The following is a 19,883-nucleotide window of genomic DNA, read 5'->3' on the forward strand; positions in this document are numbered from 1 at the left end:
TCTGACTAGAAATGCCTATGGATATCTGGGATAGAAATGGTTGTCAGCAGTTGCCACTTGTGACTCAGAGAAGAGGCATTTTTTTCTCTTGAGGCACAGATTCCTGGACACACTGGAATTCCTTGTTGTTGCTCCTGGTGCCCTCTTAGGTTTGTTCAAACTACTGTGTAACCAAATCCTAAATGTGCTAAAAGCCTGTGTAGGAAGAGTGGCAGAGCAGAAAGGATGGAAGAAGCCAGGTCTGGCTCCGTGATGTGTACCCCACAAGCAGACTCAGGCAGCACAGGGCACCCATGTCTTCCTCTGGCTGCCTCTCTGAGATTATGGAAATGTGGGCTTTCCATAGGAATAGTAATACTTATATTTTAATATAAATAATATATACATTATATATTATGTATAGTACATTAAAATACTATTTATAATATAGTAGAATGTATTTGTATGCAAGTGTTGAAGGTCAGGTTGGACAGGGCTTGGAGCAAGCTGCTCTAGTGGAAGGTGTCCCTGCCCATGGCAGGGGTTGGAGCTGGATGAGCTTTGACATTCCCTCCAACACAAACCATTCAAAGATTCCAGTATAAAATTCTTATACAGTATTACTGTTAAGACATGACACCATAACCTTTGCATTATGTTACAGCTCACAAAGAGGTATTTTTCTTCTACTGTTGAAACATTTGATATTGTTACTCCACTCAGAGGTAGTGTTATTACTGGTTTTGTCTCATGCTACAGGAGATGTTGCTTTTTCCATACTTTGCTGGATGTTTTGTCATTAAATAAGTGGTTTGTAGCTGAATGACTGCAACCCAAAACATAAATTGCAAGAGAAAGGTGATCTTCCACACCTTCCATACTAAAAGATGCAAACTGGGCTACTCAACATGAACCCTCTCCCTTCTGGTGCCTTCTCCTTTGCAGAGTTCCCTCTTCATCCATTCTCAGTGAACTGGGAAGAAAATCCACCCTGCATTTCCCATCTCCATTCTCCTCATTGCACACTTTCTCCCTCCATATGCAGGACATTCCTGTTTTATGCCTCCCTGCATGTTTCCATCTGGCTCCACACTCCCCCTCCTTATGGTAGCAGAAACAGCCACCTCTCCCTTTGGTGGAGACTTCAGTCCCCCCAGGTGGAGTGTCTGCCACACCTTCCTGGGCAGGCAAACAGTGGGAGAGATTGCAGGAGGAAAGACTTGGGTTACTCAGCTGCCTCCTCTAGTGTCCCCTTTGGCTGGAGGCTTTAATTCCTTTTGCTGCCAATGTGTTCACACAAGCCCTTCTTATCCCTCACTAGTTTCAATGCCAGCTGAGCTTTGTGCATTATCCATTCCTCCAAGGGGAGCTGATCCCGTACCCACTTCCTGTAAAACTTCCTCTTCACATCTGAGCTCAGGCATGGATTCCCCATTTGGCCAAGCCAGCTTGTGCCTACCTGTTTCAGTACTGAGGATACCGGAATGTGTCCAGCTTGTTGAGGTACCTGAGCACGTTCCATGTTAGCCAAGGTAAAAAACCTTAATTTGGTTGAAAAAAAATCTTTATTCCCATCACATGAATCACATCATGTCCCACCCTTGCCCCTTCATGTATAAAATACTGGTAAAAAGGGTTGGTTTTTTTCCAATGGAAAGTTAATTTCCACAGGGTCCTCTCATGAGAACAGTTCATCCAACAGCTGGGATACTTGGCCATGCCACACGAGTTCAGAAACAAAACAACTCTGTTGAGGAAAAGGTGGTCTTTAGGAAGAAAGAAAACTACAGAGCCACAGCAGCAACATCTGTAAAGAGATGAGGGTTTCAGCTCTGTGTCATTTCATGTTAGCAGGAATCCTGAGCCTACCTGTGCTCCTGCTGTAATGACAGAAGCTTTGAGGGTTTTACATGTCTGACACAGCACAGATGCTCTTGTACATCATTTTGGACTTGACATGCAGTACAGATCTGTTGAAGTCATCAAGTCCAGTTACCCAGGTTGTTCCTTCAAGCCCCACACTGCACCTCTAGACAATGAATAGCAAGGACACTGCTTACAAAGGGGAAATCAGCCTACAGCAGTACATGGAAACCCTAAGAGGGCAAAATAAACAGAAATGTATTAAAATGTCAACATAGTTTCAAAACCAGGAAACAAAAAATCCCGTTCCAATTATTTTATGGCTCCTACCACAAGCCAAATATAGGAAACAAATTGGCTGAAGTCCCACTTTGGTAGAAGCCAGATCCTGCTACCCCAGGTCACAATTACATGAACTTGACACACCATCAGAGGACATTCTTTGAAAGCCAAACCATGAAGCTGGAAAATCAAAGTGGAATTGGACCAGTTTATGGGAACAAAAAGATTTGCCAGGGATCCCTTTAAAAGATGCCAAACTGATCTCAGAGAAGAGGATCTCTCAAGTGTACAGTATCTATTAGATTTCAGATTTAAAATAAATGTAAGGTTGATCTAGATACAGGATTTAGATTACAGATACAGCAAGATAGGTGATTTATCACTGCAGACCTCCTTTTAATTCCTTCATCCCTCAAATAACTACTTGATCTGCTAACGTGTTTCATTTGGAAGGCCTGGTGAACTGAGGAGCACAGAGCACACTGAGAAGCAGAAAATGGGCAACCAGAAGGTGAGCTGCACACTGGATATGTAACAAGCATCGAGGCTTTCTTCTGCTGAACCATTTGAGAGGATTATCTAGGCACTGACAGCAGCCTGGCCTTCACTTCTGCATCTGCAGGAGCCAGCCAGTGCTCTGAGCCCTGACTCTTCTCCTGCCCTGTGTTCCAAGTGTGAAGCTGACTGGCCTATAACAGCAGATTGAGCTGAGTTCTCTCACCTGCGCATAAAGCTGTACCACAGCACATAAGTCAGGCAGTACTTCAGTTAGGCACCTGTAAAAAAGCTGCATAAACAATAGCTAAACCCTGCCTCACTTGCCCCTATTAGCCCAAATTCGCTTTGTACAGTTATTAATACCATTTCTCCAGACTGCGTAATAAAAACAAAGCTCATTGCATCAAAGACAGAAGGCAGAACTCGTAATCTGTTACTAAGTAAGAGACTCACAACCATTCCAGGCAGAAAAAACCCCAAGGAATTGCCATCATTATGCCACATATGACCCTTCTGTGTTGAGCATCTGGAAATGCTCCAGATGCTCCACTGGGATGGGAATGTATCTGAAAGTGGATTGAAATGGATGATGCCCAAAATCTCAGGAAGGCCATTCCAATGGAGCCCCACCAGTCCACAGGGTAAGTGCCATATTTACACAATGAGGCATTTCATAACTGTGAGGAGATACATCTAAGCTGGCTGTCCTCACCTCTGAGATGATGTGTGTGGGACTCTTTCACAGTAATTCTGCAGGTACAAAGGGTAACACAGTGTGATGGATGTTTCTGCCATCCCAAGGCACGTAACTTCAGGAAACTCTTTTGACACTGCTCATTTTAAGTGAATAGTCTGTTGCCCTGATCCCACTGTTATTCTGAACAGCACAGAGAGCCCATTCCAGTTCTATGAACGTAAAAATCAGAAACCTCAATTTGAGCACAGTGAGGACTTCCCTGCTTCACAGGCTCAAAAAATACCAGCCACAGAGCACAAAACCCCAACCAACCACCTCAGAAAGTGAATACAACTCACCAAAACATGATGTGCACTGGCATTTAAAATGTCTTAGAGGTTATATTTGGTACTAGGCACAGTGGGATGACACAGGCTTGATGTGCATCTAGCTGAAAGCAGGCAGTACAGCATTCAGCTTCCACTGGGAAGCTGCAGGGCATAAAAAGGTACCAAAACATACCTCAGAGGAGAAGCATTTCAGCCTAAAACAGCAATACTTGTGCTGGTTAATACTGTATGTGTACGAAAAAAAGTTTGCTGAGGTTATAACTGTGCTTTAAAACCCTTCCCCACAAATCCATCTTCCTCCAAGCAAAACAGTGAGTTTGCAGATGGGAATCCTTTACTTCCTATCTTTCCGCACACTGGCTCCCCAGGAGCGTGCTACAATTGATACAAATTCTCCTCACAGGCATTCTTTCATGGCAAAATACAGTGATCAGGGTCCCTTCTAGATAGCACAGGAAAAGCTCATTACATCTTATGCTCTGCCTTTGAATCCTCTTATCCCTACCCATCCCTATCCAAAAGGACACTCCTAACTTGCAATACTGCTGCTTCCTACTTAACAGATTCTTAAACTTGCAGTCAATGAGGTGAGAGCAGGAGGGGATGGGGTTATTTTTTTATAGGGCCATTCTCAACTACAGTGACCCCAGAGAAATTTGTTTCCCTACATGCTTCCCGCATGAGTGTGATTTGTGAACCCTGGAGTTCACAGGAGGGGCTTATCCAAAGCAGCACTCAAAGGAAAGTATGCTTTGGAGGACAGTCCATCTTGCTCCACAAGACCATCACCTCTGATAATACAGTTCAGTAGCTCATGTCAGATACTGCACAACGAGAAACATAATGACACAAGTCAGAATCATTCCCCCAATCATGAAGTATTTATCTTGAAAGGCTCGCTTCTCGATCAGCCGCATCACTGTGTTGGATAAGCCCAACATGTTGGCCACATCCAGGATCTTCTTATGAGTACCCTAGGAACAAAAAGACAGTAAAGAGAAACAATTAACCTCACAGTCATTCTGATCAGTGGAACTTGCTCTTAGCCAACAGTTCCTACAATCTAAGACCAGGACCCTGGAAATAGCTGAATGATGAGACAAATCACACACATGAACAGGAATGTGGTTAAAGATACAGAACAATCTGTGCAGATGGAGACATCATGAAGAGTGTCTCAGAGAATGTGCACTCCCTACAGAGACATTAATAGTTCTCCTGATCCTTTTTCAGACACAGTCCAGTAAAAGCTTGAGGTTTCTTCATCCGACAGTCTTGCTTGTACAACTTCCCTCCTGCTGAAGCACAATTCATACCAACAAGAGATTGAAAAGCGGGTCTAGAAACTTGTAAGGTTAATGGTAGGGTGCAATGACAAGGCATGTAAAAGTGTAGGTAATGTGATTTTGAGAAATCTTTCCAGAGAAAAGCACTGAACAAAGGGTGTAGACAGGCCCACACCTCAGTTCTGTTTCACTGCTGAAGCAGTTGGTATTATTCAGAATGGGGATGCCACCAGTTTCCACATCATGAGCAGTAAGCACATGGCAGGTAAACACAGCGAGCAGCAGGGCAGGAGGCAGCAAACACCCTTGTCACACCATGGTAATGATAATGGACAGAGTGTCTTAAAATGCCTTCTGGGACCAAGTCTTTAACAGCACACTCTGCTTCAGAAAGACTTAAGATTTACTTAATCTCTGAGCAGGGGCAATAGCACAGATTCCCATCACAGTGCTCTACTCCTTCAAATAAAATCTCTACCTTCTGTTCTCCCAGTCCACTGAATCTGTGCTTGCAGGAGACTAAAACCATGAAATTTGGCAATGGCTTTGAATATAAACCTGCCTTAAGGTCAGAAAAGCTTTTGGAGAACAGAATCTATATCAACTATATTGGACATACATGCACAGTTTCTCAATCCATAAAATACACGGAATTGCAGTACCAAGTGAGATAACCAGCTTCTTCTCTAGAAGGCCCTTTGCTGAAATCAGGTTATGTCTTTGTTAGTTAGACATAATCACATTTTTCACCTCATTTCATACCCCTCACATCAAACCCTGGATACTCTGCTTTCAACACTTCTGTCTCTGCAGCAATGTTTCCACACTAGCTCACAATGAAACTTGCTTGGAGAACAGAAACCAAATAGGAAGCTTTAAAACCAAAGCAAACAATGAGAAAGTGAAGACTCTTAAGTCTTGCAGTCAGCGGAACAGTGGACTTGTACAGCCAGAACAGTTAAAGCCTTGCAGTAAGTTGGGAATACTTGGTTCATACACATTTATATCCAATACCCAAGAAGTTACATGGAATAACAAGCTTCCAAATTAGCCCATTGATCTTTGTGAGCTGCCTCCAGGCTGCTTCTGCCAGATTTGTAAATGGGCAACGAAGTCTCTGGTATGTAAAAAAAGCTAAGCTAAGGGGCAAAGGAATATGAGCAGCTATTTCCTCATCTGTGATGAGAAGATAAATCCCCCTGAAAACAGAAGGACCTGATGCTTCCAAAAGAACAGAACTCACAGCGTGCCATTCTTAAAACAAAAGGGAACAGAATACAACGTTAATCACTCCAGATACTAAGTACCATGCAGGTGAAGATTGTTAGGCCATCCAGCCACCAAAAGAGCTTAAAGATGTTCCTAATAGGATTATAAAATGTAAAGATTTCAGGTTTAAATGGAGTTTGGGCCTTCAAGCATTCTCAGCTTGAAGCAGTGTAATGGAAGAAAGTTGTGTATTTGTTTTACTGAAGTCATCACAAACACAGAAAAATGTGGGGTCTTTTTGGTAAAACAGGATGCCCCCACCTTTAATGTCACTCTCTGGTCCCTCAGGCCCTGAAGGATGTTGGTCCCACTGCCAATAAGATCATCCATGCCACGATGGGCATTCTGGAGGGATTCATTAAACTGTAATGTTTCGTCGATCGCTATGGTGGTGTCAGAGTCCTGTGGGGGAAATGCAGGGTCTTGGTTACCTTGCCTGCTCACACACACAGTCCACACATAGTTAGATCCACAACAAGAACATGCAGAAACAAACGTGGCAAGAAAACCTTGACAGGACTGGAAGGATTATGTTTTAAACATGTTTTCATACAGATACTAAATACATTCATATTTGAGTGGAAAAAAGAGAAGCCTAAGGGAGGCAAGCCAAAAGGCAAAGTTGATCAGGTGTGTTTGACTGCAATTAGTTCTCAAAGGCTAAAAAGTCAGATTAAAAGTGGAGAATTTCTTACAGACTGATCTATGTAGGAAAGGGTTTTATAAGCGAGAACATCAGAAGTAGCAGAAGGTGTTCAACAAGGAGTCAATGTGAGCCCTGCAAGTGAGAGACTTTGATTTAGTGTCACATTTCTAAGTGACAAAAGGCCTGCAGAACACTGTAAATTTACAACATGGTGCAAATTGCTGATGAGGGCAAAAAGACATTGACCTTGCTCCCTGAAGGTTTGATTTGCTCAGCACCCAAGGCCTAGTCTTAAAAAAAACTGGAAACCATTAAAAAAGTAGCAGTTTTTCCAGAAAATATGCATTAGCTCAAATATGCATCTTTAAATGGAAATAACTGGATAAAACTCTGTAATCTGGATTGCATAAGAGACTGGAGGATGTGATCACTTTTGTCTTTCAAAGGCCTCCAGTTTAATCTTCTCTGGACACCCTTCCATCCAGAGAGTCCAAGATAACAGCTCATCACTCCCACCCCAGTTTATGAACAGGAATCATGACACTGGTAAGAGGTAAGTGTAGAACCCCTGCCCTACCTGCTCCCATGTACTTGGTACAAGAGCTACCAACATGCAGAATTCATATTTAGGCAAAAGATGGTTTATACCCTACACCTGACTGCTGGCTGTAGGTTACACACACATAACATCCTCAAACTTGCTCTGAGGAGACTCTGGTGATTATGATAGAAGTTAATATGGGAATGACATGTATGATCCACTGTCAGATGTTGTACAGCCTCGAGGGGTGTGCTGCTTACTGTAAAAGAGTGAATAAAGGATAAGAGTTGTTAGCAGCCGCAGGGTCAAAGTCAGTGGATGAAGAACCTGTGTCAGCACACACATCTCTGATCAAACGTCAATGAAGAACTAAGGTTGAAACAAGCGTCTTGTCTTACATGAGCCTGCAGAGCAGGAGCACTTGGATTTGCAGCTGAGCAGCTGTTATTTCAGGTATATATAAGACTTCAGCAAGAATTTGATTTCCTAAATGAGGACCTTGTAGGGTTTTATCATACACCCCAAGGCAGCAAGAAAACTACCAAAGATTTGACCCTCTTCACAGGGAGACTCAATGGCATCATCTCTTTCATTTGCTGTTAGAGGTTTTCTCCAGAATGGTACAAGGGAAGGCCTTAAACATAAGGACCGTATTTCTCTTTGAATTAAGCAGATTGTTCAGACACTGCTACAGCTTTCCAAAGCTGTTCTGTATGTTACAGTGATTTACTCAGGATGCTTACACGCTCAGCTGTCATTTCTGTTTAATAGGGTAGTATATAAATAGAAACATGTGAACTTCTAAGCACAACAGATAGGCCAATAGCTGACAAATCAATCATCAGTTTCCTATTAAAGGGTCATTCTACTTCAAAAGTCACAATTTTATTATGAGTTGAAAGAAATACAAAATAATAATGGTTTGGGGTCTTTTCCTTTCATCTTGAGATACCTTTCAACATCTAAAGGAGAAAAAACCCAATTTGCCATTTATATTGTATTTGCAGAGCTACTGCTCTTCAAAACTGATCCACTTACATGTGTTTTATTTCTGGACAATTTTTCCTGTAGGAAAATGTCTCCATATTTGCAGAGAAACACCACAGGGTTTTAAAAGCAAATCAGGTTCCAGTGTTCCTTTCAAATCTTGTTTATAACTTCAAAACAGCCAACCTAAAGCTCAGGTTCACCTTCATGTCAGGCTTTGAGAAGTGCACTGAACTTCCCAAATCTCAAGAGAGTAAGATTGCTCACGCTCATTCTCCTTTGCCCTAACAGCACAGACAAGGAATGATAAGATAATGACAACACAGATAAGGAATGATGGGTTATGTGCCATTAACAAGAAAGAAAAAAGAAAGAAAAAAAAGAAACCCACAAAAGCCAAACCAAAGACTAGCTTTTGAGTCACAGCAAAATGAAAGCTGTAAGCAAACCTACATGATTTAAGCAAAGGAATTTGCACTGGGGAACTTCCCAGTGGAGGAACAAAGGATTAACAAGAACAGGTGGAAACACATCCCTGTTATTAAAAACTTTTCAGTCATTTACAGATAAAAAGCAAGGGTTTGGTTTTTTTCCAGCTGTGTGATTTGGACAAATTAAAGCTTGCTGACATCTACTGAGAGGAGGGTGTATAACAGTTTACAGATGTCAGGATTTGACTAAGGCATTGGACACAAATTCAAGTCAGACATGTGAGTACATTTGGTACCTCATTTTCTCCTTTACAATTATCAGATAAAGTCAGGCACTGAATAAAAGAGGAGCAGCACCTTCTGGAGTCTTTTACTACTGCCTCTGAATGGCTCAAGTGTCCCTCATGAGAGTTGTACTTTTTCCAGCACATATTGTTACTCTTTTCTATCTTTACTCCATTTACAGCATCAGAATCAGGCCTATGTCTTGCCTGAAACTCCTCTGAAAGCCTAGAGCTTCTAGAACCCAGAGAGCTAAAAGCAAAGACTATTTACATTAGTAGTGAATGTACGTGCAAGCAGCTCCTCTCGCTGTCGCTCCTGCTGCTCCCGGATGTACCGACGATGCTGGAAGTTCCTCAGAGCTGTCTGCAGGTGCTGAACATCATACTTGAGCTGATCAACCCGGCTAGAAAAGATCAACAGCAGCAAGACATTCCCAGGGATAAAAATACCATTCTTTTCCAGTGTTCTTAATAGGAATAATGGAGCATTATAGATTAACAGTGACAAATAATAAAGAATAATGGGTTCTACTTATCTAGTAGATAAAAGTCATTCAAGCTTAGGCCTGTATTCCAGGCTTAGATCTTCTGTGCCTCATTCTTCTACTAAACAGGTGATTATTTAACTGGGGGCTAAATGATACACTTGGACATCCTATCTCTTCAGGAGTGATATATATATTCCTCATTTAACACAGATCTGGAAAGACAGTAGGATTTGTAGTTTCTATTCCATGATCCCCTTTCCATAAAAGATGAAGCTTTCAGGTTTCATTAATTAGCTTCAAAGTCAGGAGGCAATACAAGAGACCTCTCCATTAGGCTAAAACAAATGACATCCAGAACTCTGTGGTCTCTACTTACATTTTTGATTACTACAAAGAAAGCCGAGATGACTATTTCAGATACTGACCTCTATAATACAGCTGATGTGAAATCCTCCCCTAGTATCAACAAAGACATTTTAGCACCAAACATTAATAGTAGAGTCACAGGATAAAGTAGAACTGAAGGTCCTGAGCTCTTTGGTTCAACCTCTGGCTCAAACCAACTCTCACTTTAGAAACCTCCTTATTTTAGTCACCAATGGGTAGGAAAATGGTCCAGAGAAAACTATACCAACTGAAGTAATTCTACTCCTTACCTCCACAAATGCCTTTAAAAGCAAATGCCATATAAAGAATAAATTTAAGCATCCAAGTGATATGTTCTGATCATCTCAGAACAGAGCCACGAATCCAGCTCCATCACCAGTTTATGGTTAAACAAAGGAAAGCGATTTTGCCCTCTGTGCCTCAACTTGGCTAGCATAGAGCACAGAGATATGTTACACAAAGTATAAAGTTTTCACTTGAATCAAAAGGCAAAGGGCTTCAATGAATGTAATTAAAATAATACCAAAGACTACACTATCATAGCAAAGAAGGTGCACTTACAGTTTAGCATTCTGTCGCTTATTGGGAGGCTCTTTGCTGGACAGGATTTCCAGACGTTCCAAGTTGCTGAAGATATTGTCTATTCTGGCCTGAATTTCATTTTCTACCACTGCAAGGGAATAAAAAAGCACTCAAACCAGGATTTAAAACCTGACAGATGCAAATCCTTACCGGATAGGAAAAAATAATCAGTAACCAAGAACTCCAGATATCATGAGAAACCACTTCTTTATCACAATAATTTGAGGCTCTTGCCTTTCCCTCCACCTTCTCTGAGGAAGGAGCTAGGAAACCCCCTGCTCTTTCAAGATATCTGAGCCTCTTCCCCTACCAGCTCCATGTATTAGGAATTAAAGATACCACATTCTCCCTTTCATCCTCTCCCTGTTCCCTTGGATTGATTCGCTCACAGGAGCCAATAGCCAAAATGGTTCTCACAATGGCAGTTTAATGACAAACTGCTAACAGAGCATTAATACACATCATCCATACCTATAGCAGGGGAGATTGACAGAGCATGGGAAGGATTCAGGAACTGGTAGACTAGACAAATAGCTAGAAAGACCTGGCTAAAGCCCTTTCGAGGGAGAAAACAAGGCCACTGTAATTGGCTCTGTATTCATCTACATTGCAATTGCTTCTGTCAACCTGTGTAGAAATAGCAAAGGGACACTAGCACACAGTGCAAACTCATGTACTTTAATGAGGTGGGAAATGGATACAACTGGGGCAAGAGTCATATGCTTTTAGTTACACTGTACAGCAAAACTCAGTACAAGCCACAACCCCCTTCCTCATTTGACAACTGCATTTAACCATGTCACAATCCAGCATTTCACAACCCAAGAGAATTGCACAGAAGGGCAAAAGACAGGAGCACTATTAATCACCGGACAGGTGAGTTGTAGGGCTGCAGGTACACACCCTGCAGAGCACATCCAGGCTGTCGAGAGCACAGAGGCACTGTCATGCCCATCCAGCCACAAGGCCAGTCCTGCAGGCTCAGAACTGCTGTAAATCACCACCAAATCCTACAGGCACCATTTGTTCTTACTGCATTTAGACTCAAGAGGTACACAGAAAATCATTATTAACTGACAGCTACTCCACAGTATCTCAGGACTTCCCAGAGAATCCCATTCAGCAGAACCCAGAAAAGCAAACAGCACCCACAGTCCCTTTTCTTTGCCCTTTGATCTCACACCAACAGTAACTAGCTTACATATACAGACACAAATCAAAGTATCCTAATTCATCTCTCCATCACTTAGTACAGCTAAAGTCAACAGAAAAGCAATCAGGAGAGCAGACAATGTTAGCTTTCCCCAGTCCAAACACCAGTATTATTATCTTGGTCATCTCATGCTTTTCTGAGCAAGAAGGGATTATTCCTCCACAGTTGGAAAAGGAAAGCTGCAACAGAAAGTTTGATTTCATGACTTCTATTCCTGCTCTCCAGCCAAAAGATAATCCTTTTTCCTATAAATTCTGAAATGTTAATATCCAGAGCATGTATCTGTCCTTAAATATATATCCAGAGACACAGTATGTTTATTTATTGTCCGTGTAAAATGGTACACAATCCTAGCAGTGTCCCTCCCCTTCAGAACTTCCTGAGGAGGCCCATTAGCTATCACTCATACAGAAACTGGAGTTTCAAACACAGGTTCAAAATACACTTGGCAAAAGTCCTGCCAGAAAATATCAGTGTTTTATTACAGTCATTTTATTAGCACAGGCTAATAGTCCAAATTCACTGAAGCAATTTCAAACCTACTTGTTCTATGTATTTCTCATCAGCAGATAGAATTACAGCTTCTGATTCTGATGGAAAAAGGATCATCCTGCTTAAATTCCTGCACTCCAAATCATGGTCCAGAAACTGGACCAAGCATCTTTTGGGAAAGACTGCCAATTAGTGGATGCTTAAGGAATAGTAAAATGACAAAAGAGATACAGAATCACATTTCTCAGCATTCTGACCTTCTACCAAACTGTATTTGCAGTTATGTGCACATCCACGTGTTCATTATACCTCCATGACTGCATCACTGTGGGGTTTATAACCTGTTTATGCTGATGGCTTCCACAGCAGACTCTGACAAGGAGTTCCAACATCTAACAGCACCAAAAAGTACCTGGTATTCCCATCTCAAAGCACTGCAAAAGCAGCCACAGTAAGCACTACCTGTCAATGAAGAACTTAGAACAGGAAGATGATCTGAAGTAAAGTCTTGCTCTGTCTTTTCTGCTCTGCCCTTCACATAAAACATCACCTTATTGAAATAAAATAGCAAAGTAATTCTAATGCATTTCCATTGGTGATGTGTCTCACCAGCTGATCACAACAACTGGAAAGCCCAATTTGTACATCCCATGATGAAGCACACAGGTTAACGATGCAAGCTAAACTAAATCAGGACTTGTCTCACCAATCAACTACTTACAGTGCACTGATTCTTTGTCTGAAGTCTCCAGGCGCCCCATGTAAGACTGGACCTCATGGACTTGCCTTTCAAAAGACAAGGAGCAAATGAACAGAAGTCAGTTGAGAGCTGTGAAATAAAATCGTTTGTCAAAGCCTCAATATTCAGCTTCTTTCACTTAAAAATACTTTTTTCAAACAGAAAAGGAACGAGCTACATTCAGTGCAGCAATGAGCACAGAAACCCCAATGCAGTTCTTCAGGATGGAGAAAGCTGTGTTCTCAATGTGCACCTACAAAATAAGCTTAAAACCAAAAACAGAGGTGAAAAGGCTTCACATTCCCAACCCACTTGTAGCTCCCTTTTGTATTTATAACCAGAACAGGGCCTCCCACACCTGGCACGCTAAAAGCCATCAATTCAATCCAATCCACAATAACCATGAAGCCAAGAGTTCAGGTTCACAGCAGAGGGAGATCTGACCCCGCTCTCCCCTCCCCAGATCACCTTTATCTGTGCCACAGCGAGGACTTTACCTTCAAGCAGTCACACGTTTCCCAAAGTGGTTTGTGTCCATCAGACATCTCCAACCCCTGCTGCCATAAACACCCTATTGAATCTGCATACCTTAACCTACGTACAGCTGCTAACACAGAAACACTTGTTTCTAGGGAATCGCAGTGTTTTGGGTTAGAAGGGACCTTAAAGCCCATCCAGCTCCAACCCCTGCCACAGGCAGGGACCCCTTCCACTGGAGCAGCTGCTCCAAGCCCCTGTGTCCAACCTGGCCTTGAGCACTGCCAGGGATGGGGCAGCCACAGCTTCTCTGGGCACCCTGTGCCAGCGCCTCAGCACCCTCACAGGGAACAGCTTCTGCCTCAGAGCTCATCACCGAGCGGCGCAGGGACCGCTCCCTCCGCAGCCCCCACACCCTCCCCTCAGCCCCGCTGCGGCCTCACGCACTTGTGGGTGTGCTGGTACAGCCCCTCCATGCCGCCGCCGCCGCCGCTGCCCACGTCACCGCCGTCCGCTTCCGGCCTCGCCGACTCTTCCGCTTCCTCTTCCCCACCTCCCTGCAAGGCGCCTGCGCCGCCGCCCGGGGGCGCTGCAGGACCGCGCTCGGGTCCCTGCGTCCGGAACCACCGCTGCGGGCACCCCAACACCCGGAGCCTCAGCCGGGTCCTCAGCCGGGGCCTCACCCGGCCCCGGCCTCCAGAGGGGATCGTCCCGGTGGGGGTGAAGTGCACCCGAAACACTCAGGGACCATGGGAGCACCTGCGGCTGCCCCATCCCTGGCAGTGCTCAAGGCCAGGTGGGACACGGGCTTGGAGCAGCTGCTCCAGTGGAAGGGGTCCCTGCCTGTGGCAGGGATGGGAACTGATTGAGCTTTAAGGTCCCTTCCAACCCAAACAGTTCTATGAGCCTATGGGAAAGCACTTTGAGAAGTGGGGGAGCTTTAAGCAGTTCCTGTCACACTGGTCACCATCTGAAACCTTGGGACAGGAACAGTATCCGAAGTGTTGATTTCTTTGCTGCTGCTCATTTATACTTAAGGTTGTGTCAGTTAAGCATACAGGCTGGTCACATAGGAGCAGGTCACTGAGCATCATACACATGTAAACGAGTGAAATAAATACATATCTTTAATCTTGTTCTCGTGTTGGTCAATGAGAAAATGCACATGAGCCGGCTGCAGTTTGTGCTTACAGCCCAGAAAGCAACTGTATCCTGGGCTGCATCCAAAGGAGCATGAGCAGCAGGGCCAAGGAGCTGATCCTGCCCCTCTGTGAGACCTCACCTGGAGCATTGTGTGCAGTTCTGGGGTCCTCAGCATTAGAAGGACATGGAGCTGTTGGAACAAGCCCAGAGGAGGCCACGAGGATGATCAGGGACTGGAGCAGCTCCTGTATGGAGAACATTGGGGCTGTTCAGCCTGGAAAAGAGAAGCTGCATGGAGACCTCAGAGCAGCTTCCAGTGTCTGAAGGGGGCTACAGGGATGCTGGGGAGGGACTCTTCATTAGGGACTGCAGTGACAGGACAAGGGGTAATGGGTTCAAACTGAAACAGGGGAGGTTTAGACTGGATCTAAGGAAGAAGTTCTTTACTGTGAGGGTGCTGAGGCACTGGAATGGGTTGCCCAGGGAGGTTGTGAATGCTCCATCCCTGGCAGTGTTCAAGGCCAGGTTGGATGAAGCCTTGGGTGATATGGTTTAGTGCGAGGTGTCCCTGCTCATGGCAGGGGGTTGGAACTGGATGATCTTAAGCTCTTTTCCAACAATAACTATTATATGATTCTATGATTCTATGTATCCATCCTTTGATGGATTACACTCTACCTGCCATGCAGCAAGCCAGGTCTCCAGCAAAAGATCATCCTCTGATGTCTAATAACTCAAGCCACAGAAATCACATCAGCCTAAGAATAAACAGCGCATCAGTAAGAAGCATTGCTTCAGTTAGCAGCAGGGACAAATCCATCCACTCCTTGTTCTTTGCTCTCTTGTCTGAGCCATCACACCCCATTTTCAGATACTTGCTGGAAACAGATGTTGAAGGAAATGGATGCGAGGATTTCTCTCCTGCTGCACTACAGGAATGGATTCTGTTCCTTTGTAAAGAAATGGGGGTTTGCCAGAAACCAGAGGAGCGGCTGTTGCTGTCAGACTTCAAGTCCATCCAGGAGGAGTCCTTCAGCAAATTGGCTCATTTAGACACAACAGCCAGGAGCAGGGAGGGGGAAAGAAAGGGTTTTGTTCAAGGAAAGCCTCTGTATTGTAAACAGGATAAAAGGGGATGGAGAGAGTCACTTATCAATGTCTGATGTGTCCCCAGGTCATTCCTGTGGAGCACCTACAGGATTTCACATTCACGGCTCCCTTAGAAAGCCCAAGCTAACGGTGGGGATTTTCTCTATCAAACAATCTACAGACACCCTGTGCATTCAAACCCCCGTCGGTGCATTCCCCATTGCTCTCCTCTGGCTTCTAGTTTAAAGCTTTGCAGCACCAAAGGGAAAGCTGGGTCCTTGTAGGGTCTCCTTTGTTCTGCCTCCACCTCCCTGCTTTCGCCTCACAGCCATGGGACTTTGTTCTCCCTCTTTACAAACAAACCTTGATGCTCTATTTAAAACCAGACCCTAATAATGGGTCTCTTCCTATTTCCCTAAGCATGATCCCAACAGGTACAGAAACTCTTTCCCCCTCCTCCCTTCCTCCCTCCCTCCTTTATTTCGGGCACACAAAGTATTCCCAGCTCTTTGCATGCTTTCTTGGTTCTAATAACTCTGGCTTTAAAAACAAAGGAGTGTCGAACCTGAGGGCATGCCGCGGAGGCAAGACATTTAGATGGATGCTTGATGGAGACTCCTCACTTAGTCCAGCTGCAGGCCATGGGGCTGCATGTCCCAGCTCTGACAGACTGCCTTTACACAAGCCAGACCTCACAGCATGCATTCTGAGGCTGTGGAAGTGGAGGCAAAGGGAAGGAGAGACATGACAAGAATGTTGAAGCCTCATCCATCACATATTTTGGGCTGCTGGGTGAGGTGCTGGACCAGGTCTTCCTGGGCAGGAAGCTTTTTAAAGACACATTGCACCTTCCTGCTCACCTCCCCACATGTAGAGCATTTCTGCACTGTTATCATGGGTTGGTCAGTTTTGAGACTGATCTCTGGTCAGAAGAGTCACAGATGCTTGGAGCATCATTCCCTTCTTAATAAACGTGCCAGGTGAAGGGATACAGCAAGGGTGGGGAAGGTTAGACTGATGGAAAAAGAAGTCTGGCAACACTTCACTAAACCCCTCCCTGCTAGGAAAATGATAGGAATAGGAATAGAAAGGAAAGAGAAATCAGCCAGGGAGGAGATGCACTGCAGCATCCCCCAGCCTTAGGGACCTTTGGGGCACAAATGGCTGGAGGTTTGGAGCATATCCTGGGCATATTTGCATCATGCTTGTATTATTCCCTGGGTGACAGCCGCAGATGACTGCTGGAGATGAACTAGTGACCTCCATGGGGTTTTGGTACATGCAGGACACTGGGTGTGTTTGGTACCTCCATGCCTCCACTGCAGTGTAATGTGCTATCATAATACTGATTAAATCTGACTCTGTTCTCCATGCAGGACTGAGTCCCTGATGCCTTTGCCCTGCAAATCATGTCTCAGTTCGACCTTATCAATGACATTCAGAAGAGCCTCCTCCAACAAAGCCAAGGATGCAGAAGGGGCAAGAAATGACTTTGCCTTCCCCAGTCGATGAACAGATGAAATTACAACATCCCTGAAAGAAATGCAGCACCTTGCTTCCAGCATCAGGACACCTTGTTAGGAGCCTTCTACTGAGACAGCATCCCCCCTTAATCCCAAATCCCATTTCAATCTCTGCCTTAAAAGCTCTAGCTTTGGAAATCTGAATTTATCTACTTGGCAGCCCTCTGATACATGAATGTATCAGTAGCTGAATTCAGATTTATTTAGCCCTAAAGTGTATGCATAATTTAACACTTACATAGGCAAATCTTAAAATATCTGGGCAAACCCATGTGCTGGTATCCTGGTTTTCCCAGGGTCACTTCCCTGACAGTCTCTCTGCAAGGTGTCAGGTTCAGAATTCCATCAGAATTAGACAAAATCATCATCTGCTTTGGGAAACTGGAGGCGTCGCTCTTTGATGCGCTCCTCATTTCCTCTGAACAAACACCCATTTGCTAGGTTGAATTTTGGCAAACCAGCATAGATGAGGACTTCATGAGTTTCATAGGCCAATCCTGAGGTGCTTTTCCAAGTCAAATCCTGACGTCCACCTGCCTCACGCTCACATTTTGTCAATATGGGGGACCCTAAAACACAAAAAACCCACCAAACCCAAAAACAGGGTAAAAATCACTATAACCCATGTTTCATCAACCGATTAATCCAGGCATAAAGAGATGGATGTGCTGGGTTCTCACACGCTGGACTGCCTGCTCCAGGGGCTGGGCTGTGCTTGTTGTTAAAGCAGCCTGACACAAAGAGGCCCCAGGAGCTGCATGCATCCACAGGATAGATGTCTTCTTCTGTCAATCCAGCTGGAGTCCCCCAAGAGGGAAAACTGGATTGTCCGTATGGGTGAGGGGAGGAATGTCATAGAGGAATGCTCCTAAAACCTTCTCCAGGGGCCGGAGCAAAACCTTGCCAAGTCTTTTGCCATTAACAGAGGCTGGGACTGAATGCAGACTGAAAAGGTGCAATTTGCCATTCAGTCCAGCCTGCTGCCAGAAAGCCAGAGCAGCCAGCTTGCTTGGGCATTGCTCAAAATGAACGTAATTACAACAATGTGGTGCTTTTCAGGCCATTTTCCATTGCCCATTCCCATTTTTTGGGGGGTCAATTGCCCATTGCCATTTCCATCGCCATCACCAAGCACTGATGCAGGCACCTGGAGCTGCAGATGTCCCCTTGGAAGTCAGGTCATCCCATTGGTGAGGTGGCATTTACCCACTTGCCAGGATGTCTGCAGGGAGAGGGAAGGTGCCCCAGCAGGAGCTGCTGGAGTGCCTATCCCATCACTGTGTTGGAGATCTTATCTCCAGTGATTAGCTCTGTCCTGCTGTACTGCTCTGTTCACTATCCCCAGCTTGCTGTCAATTTGCTGCTTCTATTTCACATTCAAAGAAGGGCTTGATTTCCCTAAAGCTTATCTGCTTCTTTGGACCAGGCTGGATGGTCTCATTGCAAAAACAATCTACCTCCAGCAGCCAGCCTTGCACCTCTGTGGTTACAATTCAGTCTTCCAGTTTCAGCTGCATTTGGCCATTGGTGCACTGGCAGCAGGGTTTTGTTTGCCCCAGTATAAAATTGCATCAGCCAGACATCCTTATTTTAATGAAATGGCTTCACTTTATTGCTCCTTCAAGTTTTCCAGCACTGTTCTGGTGACCAAAGCATCACTGGATGCAGTAGATGGGGCTATGAGGGGTGGCACAAGAGCTCCAGGACCTGTTGCACTCAGGTGGTTTTGGATTGCCCACGCTGGGAGGAATCCACAATCACTTTAGTCCCTGATAAACTGATGTCTCATGGGTCTAGCCACGGTGCTCACTTCCCTAGTAGCTTATTATCCTTGTGGATCTGAATTTCCAAAGATGCAGTTTTAACTGGATGAATCATAAAATTATCTAATATTATAAATTATATACTATCATTATAGAATATAATAAACCTGTGTTGATAACAGGCACTCACAGCTTATCTCTACCTGTCCAGTCACAGATCTTTCTGCATCACTTCCCTGCAGCCTCCAAACCAGGTGAGTTCTTTGTTCACAGCAAGTGATGCAAAATCAGCCCATTCTGATGGCAAAAGACTTTCCATCTGCCAAGACAGAATCATTTGTGTGGGAAAAGACCTTTAGCATCACTGAAGACTCTTCTCCCTACTGTCCATACCACAGACTGCTTGTGGGAATCACTTTGTCATCCCCGAACCTGCTTCACTTTTCTGCTGTAGCTGTTGTAAAACAGCCTACCTCACCTTGGGGCCCCACACTGCCCATTGACAAGGCTCACTGAGGGTCAGCAGGACACCACCATGGCAATACAACCGGCTTGGCATCAGGAGGTCACGTTTGCATGCAGAACTACTGTGTTTTCTCTGAAGATGGTCATGAGTGTAGCCAATGGCAGCATGACTTCTTCTCTCCATCACCCTCTTGGGAAGTGGGGACACTTCTTGCCACGTTGCCCCAGAGGGGGAAGATGGAGCTAGAATGTGGTCAGCAGCATCCTTAGCTGGGTGACACAGTCACCTTCCCCTGCCACTCAGCAAGGTCTCAGCCCTGTGGGTGCTGTTGTTTGTAAGAGAAACAGAGCAAGCACAAGGGCAAGAGAAATCCTCTGAGAGGGGAAGCCAGGACCATGAGCTCTGCAAGCAGCTGAAGACCAGTGGTGG

At 44.6% G+C, this 19,883-nt stretch overlaps 1 protein-coding gene across 2 annotated transcripts; it reads right to left on the reverse strand.

Moving 5' to 3' along the window:
• Nucleotides 1-1,525: 1,525 nt before the first annotated feature.
• GOSR2 (golgi SNAP receptor complex member 2) lies at nt 1,526-13,970 on the reverse strand. Of its 2 annotated transcripts, XR_004550363.1 has the most exons (7): nt 13,918-13,970; nt 12,976-13,040; nt 10,529-10,637; nt 9,364-9,496; nt 6,465-6,605; nt 1,849-4,622; nt 1,526-1,726 (listed from the first exon to the last, which is right to left on the reverse strand). XR_004550363.1 is itself a non-coding variant. In XM_034070204.1 (6 exons), exons 1-6 carry the CDS (start codon nt 13,944-13,946, stop codon nt 4,461-4,463), a joined length of 639 nt encoding a protein of 212 aa, XP_033926095.1. In that variant the 5' UTR covers nt 13,947-13,970; the 3' UTR covers nt 1,526-4,460. The 2 variants fall into 2 exon arrangements, 1 of the variants encoding a protein (XP_033926095.1); XM_034070204.1 differs by having other exon boundaries at nt 1,526-4,622.
• Between the last annotated feature and the right edge of the window lie 5,913 nt (nt 13,971-19,883).

This window comes from Melopsittacus undulatus, chromosome 17 (assembly GCF_012275295.1).
Source record: "Melopsittacus undulatus isolate bMelUnd1 chromosome 17, bMelUnd1.mat.Z, whole genome shotgun sequence".
Lineage (NCBI taxonomy): Eukaryota > Metazoa > Chordata > Aves > Psittaciformes > Psittaculidae > Melopsittacus > Melopsittacus undulatus.